At 34.8% G+C, this 18,107-nt stretch overlaps 1 protein-coding gene across 3 annotated transcripts; it reads right to left on the bottom strand.

The window, feature by feature from the left end:
* Positions 1–7,219: 7,219 nt before the first annotated feature.
* On the bottom strand, positions 7,220–17,301 carry LOC114245823 (zinc finger Y-chromosomal protein 1-like). 3 transcript variants are annotated; one of them, XM_089738596.1, is made up of 10 exons: positions 16,650–17,301; positions 16,295–16,582; positions 15,055–15,211; positions 14,547–14,656; positions 13,024–13,214; positions 11,974–12,110; positions 10,926–11,134; positions 9,183–9,353; positions 8,301–8,429; positions 7,220–7,748 (listed from the first exon to the last, which is right to left on the bottom strand). In XM_089738596.1, the coding sequence occupies exons 2-10, from the start codon at positions 16,439–16,441 to the stop codon at positions 7,545–7,547; spliced, it is 1,455 nt and encodes a 484-aa protein (XP_089594722.1). In that variant the 5' UTR covers positions 16,442–16,582; positions 16,650–17,301; the 3' UTR covers positions 7,220–7,544. The 3 variants fall into 3 exon arrangements, with proteins under 3 accessions (XP_089594722.1, XP_028033918.2, XP_028033920.2); XM_028178117.2 differs by having other exon boundaries at positions 16,654–17,301; XM_028178119.2 differs by lacking the exon at positions 16,295–16,582 and having other exon boundaries at positions 16,654–17,301.
* Between the last annotated feature and the right edge of the window lie 806 nt (positions 17,302–18,107).

The raw sequence follows: 18,107 nt of genomic DNA, 5'->3' as shown, positions 1-18,107 counted from the left end.
TTTGACTTTTATTACTTAATAAGATAATCTTAAGGAATACTTTACATGTGTTTACAATGGTTTAAAAAGCTACAATTTCTAGAATCCGCAATCTGCTCAGCGCCGCGCGAGTTCGTTCATGGCCTATTATTATTTACTAGCGACCCGCCTTCGCTTCGCTTCGGAAACATGAAATTTTATTACTGATTATTTACATCACATTAGAAACCTCAAACATAACAGCATTTCTCCACTATTTAATGGATGCTATTATACATATAAAACTTCCTCTTCAATCACTCTATCTATTAAAAAAAAACACGTCAAAATCCGTTGCGTAGTTTTAAAGATTTAAGCTTACATAGGGACAGACAAATATAGGGACAGAGAAAGCGACTTTGTTTTATACTATGTAGTTATTGTACTCTATATCTGCACACGCTTACTTAGCGTTGGTACCGGAAATCATTTACATCACAAAGTGAATGTTGTCACGGGCCTTGAGACTTGTATAACTACTCTCCCTCCATTAAAAAAAAAAATGCAATAATAGTCGGAACAGTGGTACCTACATGTGCAGACTCGCATTTCGCCTTAGCACCAGTAAAAGCAATAACCGCATGGCGTGTACATACATTCTATCACGAGTTTTTTATTTTATTATAAATATATTAATTATGATTATGCTATAATTATTATTAATATATTATTTCATTTACACTAACGTTGCTTCAAATTTTGTATTTAAAAAAAAACGACGTATTACTTTAAAAATGCTATTAACCTTGAAATTTAACCTAACCCAAAGTAATGGAAAACCTAATATGAATAAAGAAGAGACCATAAAACAGCATGTAAAACGAACGTTGCTTTACGTTGGAAAACATAGGAAACGTTATGAACGAACGAATGTAATTACGGTAGCTATTTACACTTCGCACACGCAATGTCACTGAATTCGAACCATTCCAAATTTTCCTTTTTTAAATTTAGAATCCATAGTTATATAAAATACTAGCGACCCGCCCTCGCTTCGCTTCGGAAACATTAAAACACAAATGAAACCAAAAAAAAAATAAAAAATAAATAAAAAAGGAGCCTATGTTCATCAGGGACAATGTCGGCTTCTGATGGAAAAAGAATTTTTCAAATCGGTCCAGTAGTTTCGGAGCCTATTCGAAACAAACAAACAAACAAATATTTCCTCTTTATAATATTAGTATAGAAAACTGTCTTTTTTAATCAGAAAACATTTATTTTTGTCTAAAGTAAAGGCACAGTCTGATCACTAAATACAATTACTCCGATATGCCAAAATAAAAACCAGAGGTGTCAATTATTATTATCACATCACACAAATAAAATTAGATCCGATTTTTTCATGAAACCGAGATTCAATTTTACTTATGCTTGTATTTTATCATACCCGTGAAGTATGTTCTAAAACCGTGTAAAATGTTCGTAGTAAAATTAATTAAAAAAACTTTTCTGGGATATCGTGAAAGATGAACGGCAGTTTTTGTTTCCTTATAAAAGTTGTCTGATTTGTAAAGAGTATATTTAATAATCCAAATATTTTCGTGTATTTATTATATTTTTAAAACTGTAAAAACAAAAAAAAAAAAACATTTGAAAAAAAGATAGCAACTAAATGTTGATCATTGATAACAAAACGCATTATAAGTTTTTGAAACTTGCCATGTGTTAGGAGAAACTGCTTTACTAAACAGAATGCAATCGATACTGTACAGACAGACAAAAATTACCTCTACAGCAGTATAGATTTAATGAAAATGACTTTTTGCTAAAAAATAATTGGAAGGCTTGGCTGTATGGGCTGTGTATCCTTTGCCTGTCCAAACGGATGAATCGACAAAAAAATGGTGTGCCGGTTCCACTGTTTTAAAAAAATATAGTGATAGCTCATTAAGTGTATAATCTATGGTGATAGCATTAACAGTTCTGTGTACTGTAGGCTTAGTGCGAGTTTCAAAAATCGAATCGAATGACTCGCATCGAGTGTACGCTCTTCACGGTGAAACGTGCGCAGCTCTGAGTGCGAGTTACTCGATTTGCAGGACGTTTATTCATCTTTAGAAGCAATAATTTTTTCTTTTATATTGGTAGCATGCAAGTTTTTTTTAAGGCGTTTAATTGAAATGCCAAGCTTTCTAACGATATTTATAATTAGTCGGGTAATGGGTAATGTACCTGTGCTTAGTGCGAGTTTTTTTAATTACTCAGTCGATGTTAATGTTATGTTTAATTTGTGTGAGTTTGTATCAGTGCCACCTAGTGGTAAGCTTATGAATCTCATTTTGTGGGAGAGAGAAGGTTTGTTTATGTTGCTGTCTCATGTATCGAATAGCTTTACCGAAGTGAGCCTCTCGATTATTGTATGTGCGAGTGCGAGTTACAAATTAATGGATTTTGAGAGTATTTCTTCACTTTCAAGCAAGTTAAGTAGTCACTAAAAATTTTGCCGTGAAACCAATACAATATCAAGATTTTTTCTTTCGTTTTTAATAATAATGTTGTTTTTTAAGGTTTTATCTATTCTAATGGTTTATACACATATATTTTTTCGGTTAGAAAATTTTATAGACGTCTAGCTAGTTGTAAATACATATTAATTCTTTGCTTTTTCATTTAATTCTTATTAAATCATTGCTTTTTTTTAAAGAGTTGTTTGATGAGAGAGAGAGCGAGATAGAGTTGTTTTTTTTTTATTGCTTAGATGGATGGACGAGCTCACAGCCCACCTGATGTTAAGTGGTTACTGGAGCCCATAGACATCTACAACGTAAATGCGCCACCCACCTCGACATATAAGTTCTAAGGTCTCAGTATAGTTACAACGGCTACCCCACCCTTCGAACCGAAACGCATTATTGCTTCACGGCGGAAATAGGCGGGGTGGTGGTACCTACCCGTGTGGACTCCCAAGAGGTCCTACCACCAGTGCAAGAGTATTCTTTATTGTACACAAAATGAATAAATATTGTGAAACATTTTTTCTTGGTCTTATCGCTAAGAGTGATCTCTTCCAGACAACCATTAGATGGGCAAGAATAATTTCGAAATGAATTGCACACTGTGTATCTATCTATTATAGAAATATATACACACACGCACATACACACGCGCACACACACACACACACGCGCGCAATATACATATTTACAGGTACATACGTACAGATTTATATTTATAAATTATATAGAAATTTGAACAATGTAATAATAATTTTGCTTCTTTACACATTTATAAATAAGGATGGATGCTCGTAATAATTTTAGTATATTTGGGCCACCTAATGAAGATCATCAACACTATTACCGTAAATACAATCATTTTATAAACGTTCAACGGGTAAAAGATTAAACCTATGTAAAACATAATTTCTTTAATTAAAAAAAGCTGAAATAATTACCTATTCCAAGATTAATTATGTTAAGTATATCTAAATATGTAATTACAATTAAATAAATTCTATAATAAACTTCTAATTCTAATACTTCTATTAAAGTTACTAAAAAATATGTTTATGCTGGGCAGTTTTCGTGTATTTTAAAGGTTACGCCATTACGGCAAAGTTTGTTTACGAAATTGCACCCTTAGAATGGAAGTGGTATAACTAAAAAATTTAAGATTAGTTTTATATTTCAAAACACTTATGTATTATTATTAAGAACCTACATTTTAAGTAGGTAATACGTGCAGCAAAAATGTTGGACTCCTTTTTACGAAAATTGCGCGGACGGAGAAGTATGAAATTTCCCACACTCATAGAGAATATAGAGAAGTAGTGCAGATTGCTAATTTTTTTTTTAATTGTGCATAAACAATAAAAAAATAAACTAAATGAATAAAAAAAAACCTTACACACATTACCATGTATTTGACACACACACACACACACATGCATTTATACTTTTTTTGTTTATTGATTTATCAATCTGTGGTCAAATTGAGAATAGATTAATATTTTTTGTCTTTAATATTATTTTTCTATAATGTAGCCTTGGCGACATAGAGCAATGATTATTATAGAAATGATGATAATAGAAAGGTGACAATAGAACTATAATAATGTTCAAACTTAAAATTTAAATAAATTATGGTCGAATTTCGACCACTGGACTACCATTAGTAGATAATAATAAAATCATTTATTGCCTTTCACACAGATTTAGATTATTACAGGCAGCCTACAAGGAAACAACAAAAAAACAAAATACTATTATATCATTTCTGGCAAGCAGCTCAACATTTGCACTTGTATATTATTAATAGGAATTTTATTAAGAATATTGACAATTTATGAGGAATTTGACAAGTACGGATTAGTTATAGATATATGTAGTTACATATTGTAAATTAAATTAGTTTTATAAGTGCAATAAAAAATAATTTAAATGATAAAATGATAAAGCCATACCTTTTTCCAATGTGACGATTAGAGGGTATCCTATTATTCTTTTCTATATTATTCTATCAGCTTATAAAATTAAACAGTCTCTTTTAGTCTAGAAAAGGACAAAGTACTCTTTCTGTCTTTTTCAAATAAAATGGCATGCCTTAAAGTGTTTAAACCGAAAAACTCAAAAAATACAATTATTGTATTACAATATTGAAGTTTACCAGAAACTAAGAATTTTGGGTTGAGCCACTTTAATTCTAAAGGTACAAAATAGTATTGAACACGTGACATTACCCGAATAATTTTGAAAGTAGTAGGTTCCCATTAAAATGCTGTTAAAATGCGTTGTATTTCATTTAGACGGTCTAATGCCAAAACATCACGTGCTACCAATATACGAGAAATAATATTATTGCTGCTCTCGGTGAATAAACGCCCTGCGAAGCGAGTAGCATATCTCAACTCACACTCACAATTCTTCATTTTTCACCGTATAGAACGTAAACTCGATTTGATTTTGATTTATTCATTTACAATTGAACAACTAGGAAAAAAAGATGAAAAGACATTTTGGAGGGACCGCGAGGAGCTAAATTGTGTGAATTGTTTTATTTTGTCTATTTATTGTTTCTTAGTTAATGCGTATTTAATATTTCTTCGTGTATAAGTGTAATTTTGAGACCGTCCTGGCCTAAAGGTTAAGGCGTCCGGTGTATTCGTATCTTGCAATGCACCGGTGTTCTAATCCCGCCGGCGGGTTTCAATTTTTCTAATGAAATACGTACTTATCAAATGTTTACGATTGACTTTCACTGTAAAGGAATAGCATCATGTAATAAAAATCAAACCCGCAAAATTAATTTTTGTAATTACTGGTGGTAGGACGTCTTGTGAGTCCGCACGGGTAGGTATCACCACCCTGCCTATTTTTGCCGTGAAGCAGTAATGCGTTTCGGTTTGAAGGGTGGGACAACCGTTGTAACTATACTGAGACCTTAGAACTAATATCTCAAGGTGGGAGGCGGCATTTGCGTTGTAGATGTCTATGGGCTCCGGTAACCACTTAAGATTAGGTGGGCCGGGAGCTCGTCCACCCATCTGTGCAATAACAAAGTAACGTGGGTTTATTAACTGCTTAGTATCTGTGAAAGTGCGAAAATTTAAAAAAATTAAACAAAACCGCTGGACGTAGCTTCTCGAAGTCTTCGAAAAGGTCCACTGAAAAAAATCTCAGTATATAATCAGCATTTTGCAGAGATTATATTTTATCCCATATTATCTGATCTCATTTCATTTCATTCCATGCCAATTGATTAATGCTTAAAATTAATCAAATCCATTTCACTCCATATTATCATTTTTCATAAAAAAAGATTAGGCTCTATGGCATGATATTTTTGCCTCTCTAGTTGGAAAAATAAAACTACTAAAGAAATACTCGATCGAAACGTTAAAATCCACTAATTTGTAACACGCACTCGCACAAATGTCATTCGTAGTACTCATTTCGGTAAAATTACTCGGTTACGAGATCACAACGTTAATATGAACTCGCACTCACAAAATAACACCGAGTACGTTTGCCGCTAGGGGCGCTGTTCCAATTGCATACAAATTTGAGCAAACTGGCTCGCTAGTGAGAACGTTACAAAACTCGCACTAAGCACACTGGTGTGTACATTGTAGGTATTGAAATTATGTGTGTGGTTGAGTTTTTGACTAAAGTAAATTACATAAAATGCTAAGAAAATCATTTATTAATATAACACCACAAAACATTAAAATATTGAATATAATTTAAGAGCGTCACATGACATTTCTGCGTTCCCGTTAAAAACTCACTACGTATGAAGGCACAATAGCTATCCCGTCATGACTTACGCGAGTGTGGTGTTCGCTCACGCGGCCCGCACACACATAGACACCCTCCAATCCCTACAATCCCGCTTTTGCAGGTTAGCTGTCGGGGCTCCGTGGTTCGCGAGGAACGTTGACCTACACGACGACCTGGGCCTCGAATCAATTCGGAAATACATGAAGTCAGCGTCGGAACGATACTTCGATAAGGCTATGCGTCATGATAATCGCCTTATCGTAGCCGCCGCTGACTACTCCCCAAATCCTGATCATGCAGGAGCCAGTCACCGTCGACGCCCTAGACACGTTCCAATAACCTTTGCATTAGATGCCTTCAGCTCTAATACTAGGGGCAGGCTTAGAGACCCCGGTAACCGTACTCGTCGAACTCGACAAAGAGGTCGACGTGCAACCTAACCCATGCATCAGCCCGCTGAGTTTCTCCCGGATCTTCTCAGCGGGTCGCGATTCCGATCCGGTAGTAGATTCATTCGCGAAACAATTGCTCTTGAGTTGTTAGGTCTCCTTCGGAGGCGCTCGGGCAGTTGTTAGCAAATCCCATCCCTCTTGGCTGAGCCTTTGCTCGCCCACCTGTCCTGGTGAAACTGGAAAGGCCTTCGGGCCACCAGAAAATTTTCAATCATAAAAAAAAAAAAAAAAAAAAACAATAGCTATGTTTCCAAAGTTCTAAAAATCTGATAATTAAAATTACATTCGACAATCTAAATATTATCTATCAAATAAATAAACCTATATGAAAAAACATGAAATAGTAGTGAATACATGAATATGAAAACATGAATATAGTGGTACAATTGTCCCATACATTTCTGCCATTGTTCTTTGATACTATACCTACTCTCTAAATATGGGAAGCACCAACTCAAGTATACCTAGCCACGTTTATGCTGGAATAGCCGCTCCAGGCTACCAGCTTAGGTAGGAAAAAAAAAACAAGTATATTATGCCGCTTTTAATAAATTACCGAGCTAAACTACATAATATTATGATATCACTTCACATATCACGTTTTGTTATGTGATATACAACTGCATAAAATAATTGTGTTACTATACTCAAATTTATAAGCAAAATGCAAATTGAAATAATCTGTTATTTCAACCTAAATCGCTCTATTGAAGTCACAACCTATCGATTGATAGTGTTCCCGCGCGGACCCACAAGAGGTCCTACCACGAGACACGCGCGTGTACAGTATGACAGTGCCGCGGATTCTCCAGCGACTTCAATAAGTTAAGGGGCACACTGTTGAAGTCGAACATAATCATTTGTCGGTGTCGCTGACTTGGGCGAGTATATGTTTGACGATCTGGTCTATGGTGTGCGTGTCCAGCATGCGGGCGATGTTCTTGTCGTCTATCACGTACAGGAAGAGATGCTTCGTGTTCTCTCGGAGGCGTTGCATGCGCGTCCACATCGTGCGATCCGCTGGTTTAGCTCCGCAGTGCTCGATCACTTTCTCTAACACCTAAACAAAAAATAAATTCTATTTAGTTGAAGTTAAAAGTTGTGCAGAATGCAAGAAGATCTCGCAACGGAATTAAACTATTATCATAACGTAAACGAAAAAGATTCATTTACCAAGCTCACCGTAAATACTGCAATACCCCGCGTTCGCTAGCGATCTTTGATCGGGCAAATCAACCAATCTGAATTATTAAAAAAAAAAAAAAGGATTGTGTGGTTTTATAAAACCACGGTAAAAGTGAAACTTTTTTTCACATTATTATTATAGACATTTAACTCTGACAAACAAAATTTACATTAAACACTGACAAACAAACAAAATAGCGTGGAGCACAGGCACAAATGAGTAATAGTCTATACACTACACGATCAGCTGCTGCGAACTATAGGCGCCGCCATATTGGCCTTGGCTGCTCTCACGAGCGCTTTTCACTTTACCCCTAATCCGCGGCCGACCGTCACGCGACATGCAACACACAGACGAAAAAGTTTGAGACGATGTAATCATAGTTAACCACTTCACGTTTACTTAAATATTTGTTAAAAGACTCACCACATCAACTGGCTCGTCGGGCCAACCGAAGCACTCGAGTGTGTCTGAATCAATCAGTTTGAACAACATTTTCCCTAAGTTGTCCAAAAGCTCCTCTTCTGTCATCAAAGGTCCTTTATCGTTTTGCGTCTAGAAACAAATTTTACTACACACAATGTTGATAGAATATATAACATAAAAGGCGAGCGAAGACATGCGTCTTATATTGTACCCCTCGATATGTAGTTGCTTAAACCAAAACAAATAGGTGTCACCCCTCGATATAATCATAAATTGTGTTTTAAAACAATTCACGAAATTAAACGATCACAGAAACAAATTTTCATTGCAAACTCCATTATCTTTTTAACAAGTTTTTATTAGCTCAGGATGTACCTATCTATGTAATGGAATATTGGAACATGATTTTCACTTCCTTCAAAACATCGGATTGATTTGAAACTTGAAGCAGTGCCTTTGTACATAATTTTCCTATTACTCTGTACTGTGTCTTGTTTTCTGTGTGTACATAAATAAATAAATAAATAAAAAACACATATTGAGGACCGATTTTAAATTTATAGAATCTTTATTATTATTTTAAACGCTTGGGTTTTTTGTTTTTAAATTCTTATTTATTAAACTAGCATATTTAAAGTGAGCAATAGATTACTTAATGGCGAAATGATAAATATTCAACCGGCATCGACAACAAGTCTGCCATACCCAACACCATATCATATAAATAATATATCTGTAGATCTGTGTATCTTATAGATGTAAAGCTTGTTTATAAAATAAACATGTTTAATTAATTGAATTTAAAAACCTCATTTCTCGCTCTTGTATGCTTTTTTTTAATGAAATATGAGCATCCTCATTAACTAATTGAAGCAAGCTTACAGAGATGTTTTCGTCACTGTTTTCGTTGGCATCTTTTTGTTCCTGCATGCCGCCGTACAACACGCCGGTCCCCCCGTAGCCGTCCATGATCCGATCCGACTCCGCGTCCAGCATGTTCAATATACATTCTAGTTCCGACTTCTTCACTCTCACCGTATTCGCTTCGATACCCTGTCGTGTTAAACATAAATAAATATATAACACCTTTATTGCTTTTAGATTTTAACTTATTTAACTAAACATAGAATGATAACAATAGAGGTAAGAATGTAAGAACACTATAAATTAACTTAAATTAAAACTCCCGTTAACAGTTTGTCTTTCGACAAAATCCTCCTCTAAGGATTTCCATTTGTTTCAGTCCTTCGCTGTACGTAACCTTTCTGGCCCAGCTACTTGCTTCAAGTCGTCTTCCCATCGCTTTGGCTGTCTTCCTCTAGTTCTTCTGCTTCCTCTAGCTAGTGTATCATACCGTTATTATTCTGGTCCATTTCTCTTTCTTTTCTCTCAGCATATGTTCTGTCCAACGCCATTTTAATTTTCTGCATATTGATTGAACTTTTCCAAAATTAGTCTTTCCTTTGTCCTTTTTTTAATTCTATTTTATCTCTTCTTCTTGCTCCCAATACGCTTCTCTCTATCCCACTCTGACATATATTTAATTTATTTTGTTGTTGTTCAGTTAACGCCCATGTCTGGCATTCGTTTGTAAGACATGGCAGCATTGAATACTTTTTGTTTCTCTGCCATAGGCATTTCTTTATTTTTCTTTACTTCACTCAATTACCAGAATTTATACCCAAGTGTTTGCTATTCTTCTTTTTATCTCTTTCTGCATGCTCTCTGTCGGTGATACTAATTGGCCCAGATAAACGTATTCACTTACGTATTCTAACTCTTCATTATTAACTTGCAGTAGCGCTTTTTTGTGAGGAATTGCTCATTACTTTTTCTTTGTTATATTTATAGTGAGCCCTACATTTGCACTTTCGTCTGCAAATTCCTGTAGCATTTTTTCCAAGCTCATCGGGCATTTGGAGAAAAGTATTAAATCATCAGCGAATCACAAATGACTCAGCTTGCCTCCGTTCACGTCAAGTCCGAAATTATCACAACCCAGTCTCCTAAAGATCAACTCTAACACTGCTAAGAATATATTCGGCAAAATAAGGTCACCTTGACGGACGCCTCTTTCTATTGGGAGCTCTTCGTCTGAACTTTCCAGTTTTATTTGTACTGTGCTTTTTCCATAAATATTTTTAGGATCCGTGTGTACTTTTTATGGACCCCTTGTTGTTCTAATGATTCCCAAATGTCGTGGATTTTCAAGGAATTCCATTACTGTTGGTAGGACCTCTTGCGAGTCCGCGTGGGTAGGTACCCCGACGCTACGTATTTCTGCCGTGAAGCAGTAATGTGTTTCGGTTTGAAGGGTGGGGCCCGCCGTTGTAATTATACTTGAGACCTTGGAACTTATATCTCAGGATGGGTGGCGCATTTGCATCGTGGATGTCTGTGGGCTCCAGTAACTGCTTAACACCAGGTGGGTTTGCACGCCCGTCTACAAAAAAACATAACTTTGCATATAAGGCGAAGGAGCAAATCGTCGTCAATCACTTAACATCAGGTTTAGATCATTCACACATTTACGCAACATAATAATACTAATATAACATTATTTCATATGACATATCGCAATTATTCAAATATATATTGTAAAATTGGTGTAGAGGAAGCACTCACGAGGACCGCACGCACGTGCTTGAGGTGCGCGCCGAACACGGCGGGGTGGTGCACGCGCACGTGCTTTACGAGCTGCTCGCCTCGCACGTAGGCGCGCGCCGACACGCAGTACATGCAGCGCCGCGGCCGCTCCAGTGTGTGCGTGGACAGGTGCCGCCGCATGTGCAGCTCCACCGCGAACCGCTTGCCGCACACTTCGCATTCGTATGCTGGTGACATACACGCACGGTGGGTGCCGGCTCCCATTGACACAACCGACCAATCGCAGTGGGTCATGATTCCGGTCCGAAGAATTTTTGCCAGGACTATTGTTAGCAAGTCTTCTCAGGTTCAGTCTCGTGACCTCGCCTACCAAACTGCGAAGCTGGTGTGGCGGGTAGCCATCATACAACGCAAGATATTTGACAGATGCCTGAATCTCGCTTACGACATTTTCAAGATAAGCCTCGAACAACAACATTCGGACCGTCGGTCTTTTTTTTTTTTTTTTTTTATAACAACTAAGAGGCAAACGAGCAAGACGGGTCACCTGATGGTAAGTGATTCACCGCCGCCCACGGTCACCAGCGTTTACGCCAGTGCGTTGCCTACCCTTCAGATAAGAATATGCTCTTTTCTTGAATAACCTTAAAGTTATTATAATAATAACTTTTCTTTATTATTTTTATTAATAAAATTAATAAAAATAATAATAATAATAAATAAATAATAATTTAATATTTTAATAATAAATAATAATAATTTTCTTAAATAATAATTTTCTTTTTTTCGGTCTACAGAGCAAATATCACCCGCTCAGTGGAAGTTCTTACCTCCGTCGTTAAGTATCCCAAACTGGTATATCCCTTCGAGGCTAATAACAATTCGGTAGGAAAAAAATTGCTAGGTGCTTAAAAGTTTGAAGAATTTGAATTTAATGTCTATCAGTCTAGTACATGTTTGAAGATATTTTAAAAATAAAATTGTTTGTAATTTTCTGTAAAAATGTCCTTTTTTTTTTTTTACTTACAACATAGTTTATTATATACAGACAGGAAGTTATACTCACGTCTATCTTCGAGGTGAACTTTTACGTGTTTCTGCAATTGAGCCTCACTTAAAAATGGTTTCTTAGAGAACTGGCAATCTTGGTAATGACAAGCGAATTTGCTATTTCCTTTGTGTACGTTTTTGTGGTCTAATAATCTGTAATCATTTACGTTTGTAATTTATGTTCAGTAATTAAATCTATCTCCTTAAACACAGAGGCGGATTATCCGCAAGGCAAACTAGGCACGTGCCAAGGGGCGCGCGAGCTCAGAATTTTTTTAATAAATAAATAAAATAACATATCGACGACTAATAACTAAATGCTGATCTATAATCTAAATCTATAACAGATTATATTGCACAAGCATCGATATACTCGCATTATGTAATATTGCGGGTTTGTTTGTATTTCATTCGCGCATTAGCGTAAGTACAAGGGTCCTGGTCTACTAAAGTCTAGGGTTTGATGATACAACGTCATCGTAATTGGTAAAACAACTAGTTAAAATTTATAGTATTATGATGGTCATTTATGGCCGGTACAGGCCGCTAAAGTGATTGCCTAGGGCGCTCTGGACCTTTAATCCGCCACTGTTTAAGCATACTACCCTACATATTGGATAGTTTTTGGAATTGATTTCTGAGAGATGTTAAGTTAAATTTGGGCCAAAAGTTACTGAAACGTGAATGATAATCGAGTAACAATATTCTCAGGGCTGAACTAAGAGAATATTACGTCGGAACAAATAATTTAGTAATTAAAATAAAAAAATTGTATTCACGTAATATCGAAAATATAATCTAAAGGATCGTTAGAAGACTCCTTTATGTTACATATATAAGGCAATATTATAAGTTTTTAATTAATTTATTACACTTCATTTATTTATCTACGCATTGGCGCTTTTTTTGTCTAAGGCATTCTCTACTAGTCAACCAAAGGTAGTGCAGAGTAAATACATAATTGTAGGTGCATAGTGAGAATAATAAATTTAACTTTCTAGCTAGAATAAAAAAGTAAAAATATGCTGAAATTCAAATAATAATAGTAAAAAAGCAAAAAACTCACTGGCACGTTGTAGAGAAAGTTTCTCCACATTTAAGGCACATTTTCTGCATATCATGATTGTCTAAATGTCGCTGGAGCTGTGATTTCTTTATGTACGATCTGTTACAATGCTCGCATTTGTAAGGTTTATCCGTAATGTGAGTTAAGATGTGACGCCGCATTACTTCTACCGTGTATGTAGCATAGCCGCACTGAAATTACGAAATAAATAGATTAAATGCTATTAGACAATTACAAAAATTAATGGTATAACTGGTCTTTTAAGCGGGCACAAATTCATGGTATCTTTTTTTTATCTCCGAGCAAGTATTCAACTTCTAAAATGTCAATAAATGTATAATATAAATCTTTTTCTTTTTTTTTCAAACATTTCCAAATAGTGCTTAATTCCAAATTTTCAGTAAAATTAAGTTCGATTGCGAATCCGACAAAACGCCGTGTCCGCCCACAAAATTTATTTCATATATTCGTATGTAAAGCAATAGTGACTGTCTGCAGCTGCAGTTAAGGCGAATTTACATTACGAAATTAGTGGCATGAAATTAATTTCGTGACATTAGTTTTACCAACAGTTTCACGTGTAATTTAATACTTTCGTAATGCGTGCATTAATTTCATGCATGCAAATTAGTTTCGTGCCCTGCGCGATTTTTTGGTGAAATTAGTGTCATGCAACTAATTTCATAGTGTAGACGCGACGTGAAACTAATGTCGCGAAAGAGCCTGCGCTGTGCGGACGTGTGTATTATTAGTTCGGACGCGCTTCAAGCGTTGAAAATGGCAAACCAACAATGGAGTATAGAAAAAAAAAAATTGATCTTAATGAATATCAGCGACAAGGGTGTCTCTGAGACTCGAAACACCTACAGTAAAAAATCAAAATTATCTTCACTCATTCGAAAATAGTTTTTATAACTCTCAGGATCTTCATCTGCTAATTCAGAGACTAACTTCATTGCACCTAAATACCTTCTTGTTGACCATCCTCGAATCTACCAAATTTTTTTTTTATAGTCTTTTTTTAAGTTTATAGGTATAATATACCTATAAACTTAAAATGAAGAAAGCATTTCTTTAGCTACATTGAATATAGCAAATTATAACTTTGATGCTGAAGGCGCCATGGTTACTGCGATACTGTGGCACTGTGGATTTCGCGACACTAATTTTTTAACGAAATTACTTTCACATATATCGAAACTACTTTCGTGAAACTGAGCTCAACATGCATGACACTAATTTCGTAATGTAAATCCCGCATTAGCAAGAACAGTCGTCATTGAAATCCGTGATCTAAGTAGCTTCAGAACCATCCCTGTAAGTAGTTTTGTTGACTGAACAAAAATGGTAAAATCAAAATTTTCTAACAACTTACCATTTATTTTTATCCAAGAAGCAGAGAGATAAATTATTAAGAATTAGTATTTCTTAACAACTAAAAAAATATTTTGGAAATCTTGTTTTTTGATTAGTGAATTCAAATATAATTATTTCACATAGATTTCAATAATATAAAAGGTTACCACTTCACAGGTGTAGCTTTTTTCTCCATGTATTTCTAAATGTTTGGCCATTGCTGTTCGAGAACCAGTAGATTTACCGCAATGATAGCATTCATAATAATTTGGTGTACCTTTAAAATTAAATATTTTTATGACTGTTTCAGTGTGACATACAACAGTAAAGCAAGGAAATACTTAGAGAATGTTGTGATAATAAAGTTTTGTTGAACTTATTATTGTATTTTTACACTCAATGCAAAGCGGTAGACGATTATTAGAGCCCATGGATATCACAATGTCAGTGCCACCAGCCAATGTGGGACATGAGGTCCATGTCTTAATTTTATTGTAGAAAAGTTTTTCCCACCTTCAAATCAGAATTGTGTGATTGTGTCAGAACCGTATAAACTAATATTTTAGATAATCCGAAATCATTGTTCTCTGTAGATATTACAATTATAATTAAATAACTGTTCCTACTTAAAACAGTCTTTATGTAATTAAAACATTCAACTTCAACAATAATTACCTGAATGTTTTAAAAGCCAATGATTTACAAGTCTAGAAAAGTTTTTAGTTTCAAAACTACACGACTTGCAAAAAAAGTATTTATCACTTTTATGTATGTGTTGAGTTCTGAGATGTACGATCAAATTATCTTTCCTTGTGAATTTTGAGTTGCAAATCTGAAATGAATACTAATTTAAGCCTTATTTTAAACTATTTTAGTCTTAACTCAAGTTCATTTATAAATAATTTATAAATTAGTCAAAGTATTAAAATTAATTTATTTTTTAATACATTGGGATCAATACATTCTGAATTAAGACTATTCTCCATGTAAACATGTTAGACAAGCTCATATGTAATCAATCACTCTTGCCCACATATTGTCATCATTGTGGCCTAAAGGATACGATTCGAATCCCAGTCGGTTACCAATTTTGTCTAATGAAATACGTAGTTAACAAATGTTCACTATCTACTTCCACTGTGAAGGAACAACATCGTATAATAAAAATCAAACCATAAGATTATAATTTGCGTAATTGGTACTGGTGGTAGCACGTCTTGTGAGTCCACACTCATTTTATTTATTATTAATTGTTTAGAAATGATCAAGGGTTCCTTTTTTTTGGTTGAAGTTAAATCATCCAAACATCCAATAAGTAATTTAGTTGCAACATTTGTGCTTATTGCAACATTACTGGTGGTAGGACCTCTTGTGATTCCGCACAGGTATGTACCACCATCCTGCCTATTTCTGCCGCGAAGCAATAATACGTTTCGGTTTGAAGGGTGGGGCAGCGGTTGTAACTATACTGAGACCTTAGAACTCATGTCTCAGGGTGAGTGGCTCATTTACGTTGTAGATGTCTATGGGCTCCAGTAACCACTTAACACCAAGTGGGCTGTGAGCTCGTCTACCTATATATGCAATGAAAAAAAAAATACAATCGTACACACTACCAATTCTTCAATTATTAGTAGACAATTTTATTTACATCCAATTAACAAATTCCATTTGAGTTGACATAAATAAGGACTATGTAGTTAGATTGGATATATCCTCCTCCCAGAATTGCATTCTTCAAATTATCCTTCTCTGGATGATGTTTCCCCATCTTTCTTTTTTATCGGCAGTGTGTATGGCATTGTAGACTTTGGTATTAAGAGTGTTGCGATTTGTTTAGGCCAGCACATTGGATTGAGGCCTTGAGATCTTTTGATTAGATATATATATATATATAGAATATTTACATACTTACTTCACAAGGATACAAATTTAACTGATGACCATTACAGCCACTCTGTGTCATATGACGAGTTACATGAGAACGTCTTACAAATTCTTTGTTGCATTCTGGACATACATACAAAGCTCTTTTGTGTATTGTCTCTATGTGTTCCTTCATAACAGTTTCATTTGGACACCATATTTTACATTTTGTGCAAGCAACACTATTAGGTAATGTGGAGTGATTCAATTCTATGTGCTGAAGATAACTCTTTTTGAACTTAAACTTCTTGCCACATTCTTTGCAGCAATATTGTTGCTAAAAAAGTGTAAATCTTATTAAGAAATAGTTAAAGTGCAAAATTTATATATAACATAATACTTACGAACCTTAATATTAGAACTGATACGACAGATTTCTACGTGACTCTCCCACTTGTCCTCATCACAGGACTTTTTACACATTGTACAAACATAAACTCGTCCAGAATTAACTTCTTGTTTTATATCTATTGGTTGATCTGTGTTGCTTGACTTGAGTTTTTTGTTCTTGGACCCTGGGGGGCGACCTACTCTCTTACCTTTACGAGGCATCTTAAATTTGCAAATCGTGTTTACAGAACAATAGTTTATTTAGTTTACAAAACAAAACTACAACAATCAAGAAGTTAGTGGGTACACACTTTGATATTACTTTCACTCAGGCGCTCAGAGAAAAATATTAAACTTAACAAAATTTTATCTACAGAACAGACAGAAAATAGCATCAGGCGCTACGTCTCTCCAATATATTATGTGTATAATCTATGGCCAGGTCTGCTAAATTTCTTGCCAGTGTAGTGTACTGTAGATTATGTGTCAAGCATGTCGAGTCACAATTTTAAACGATTTATTAATACATAATACCTAAGTCTTCTTTAATATATGTAGGTATTCATTTTGTAATAACTTGATTAATTTAACGCAATTAAAAAAAGGATTTAAGCTAAACTATTTCCATTTCTTTATTTTCTCAATAACAGCTCCCGTGGAAACTTGAACGAGCGTCTTTTTTACATTATGTGCATACCATAGAGTTGGCTCTGTAAATTTGGCCCCTTTTTTCCATAGGTTTCTTAATTCAGTGCCAAAATCACGCTTTTTAACCGACTTCAAAAGAGGAAGTTATCAATTCGACCTTAATTTTTTATCTATGTATGTTCACCGATTTCTTGAGAATGCTTGAACCGATTCTGATAATTATTTTTTGTTTTCTTTGTTCAAGGTACTTCTCGAATATAATCATCAAAATCTGGTGATAGGATCCTAGAGAAATCCAGAAGAATGTATAATTGTCAAAGCCTATCTTGAAGTAATTTAGGATTTAGGATTTTCAATGTTGTAATGAGTAACGTATTTATTTGAATAGGATTAATATCATTATAATAAGAGAAAACCTTTACTGAATTTAAGGTTTTAATAAGCTAAAATTAACAGTAAAATTTGTTTCGTTACAATAAATCACTGAAGTAGGAAACCTATGGAAATGAAACGTCAACAAAAAATTCGTGCCACTGTGACGTCATCTGGCCACAAAACATGGCGGTTTTAGTGCTGCCAGAGAAGATTTTAATGTTAGTAGGTTTTATCGATAAACGTTCTTGGCTCATTTTATTTTAAATATTGTTGAGTGAATGTATTTGTAGAATTTATACTTCAATAGGAAGTAAGTATATTGTTAAGTGCAAAGATGATGTGATTTAGATATTATGTGAAATCTAATACGAGAACTTATCAAGGGACCGCCTGATAAATAAAAACACCTACAGAACATTTATTCTTTAATAAAATTACAAACGTCATTC

This window comes from Bombyx mandarina, chromosome 25 (assembly GCF_030267445.1).
Source record: "Bombyx mandarina strain Sakado chromosome 25, ASM3026744v2".
Lineage (NCBI taxonomy): Eukaryota > Metazoa > Arthropoda > Insecta > Lepidoptera > Bombycidae > Bombyx > Bombyx mandarina.
Note: the sequence above shows the minus strand (reverse complement) of the source record. Positions and strands in the feature narration are given on the sequence as shown.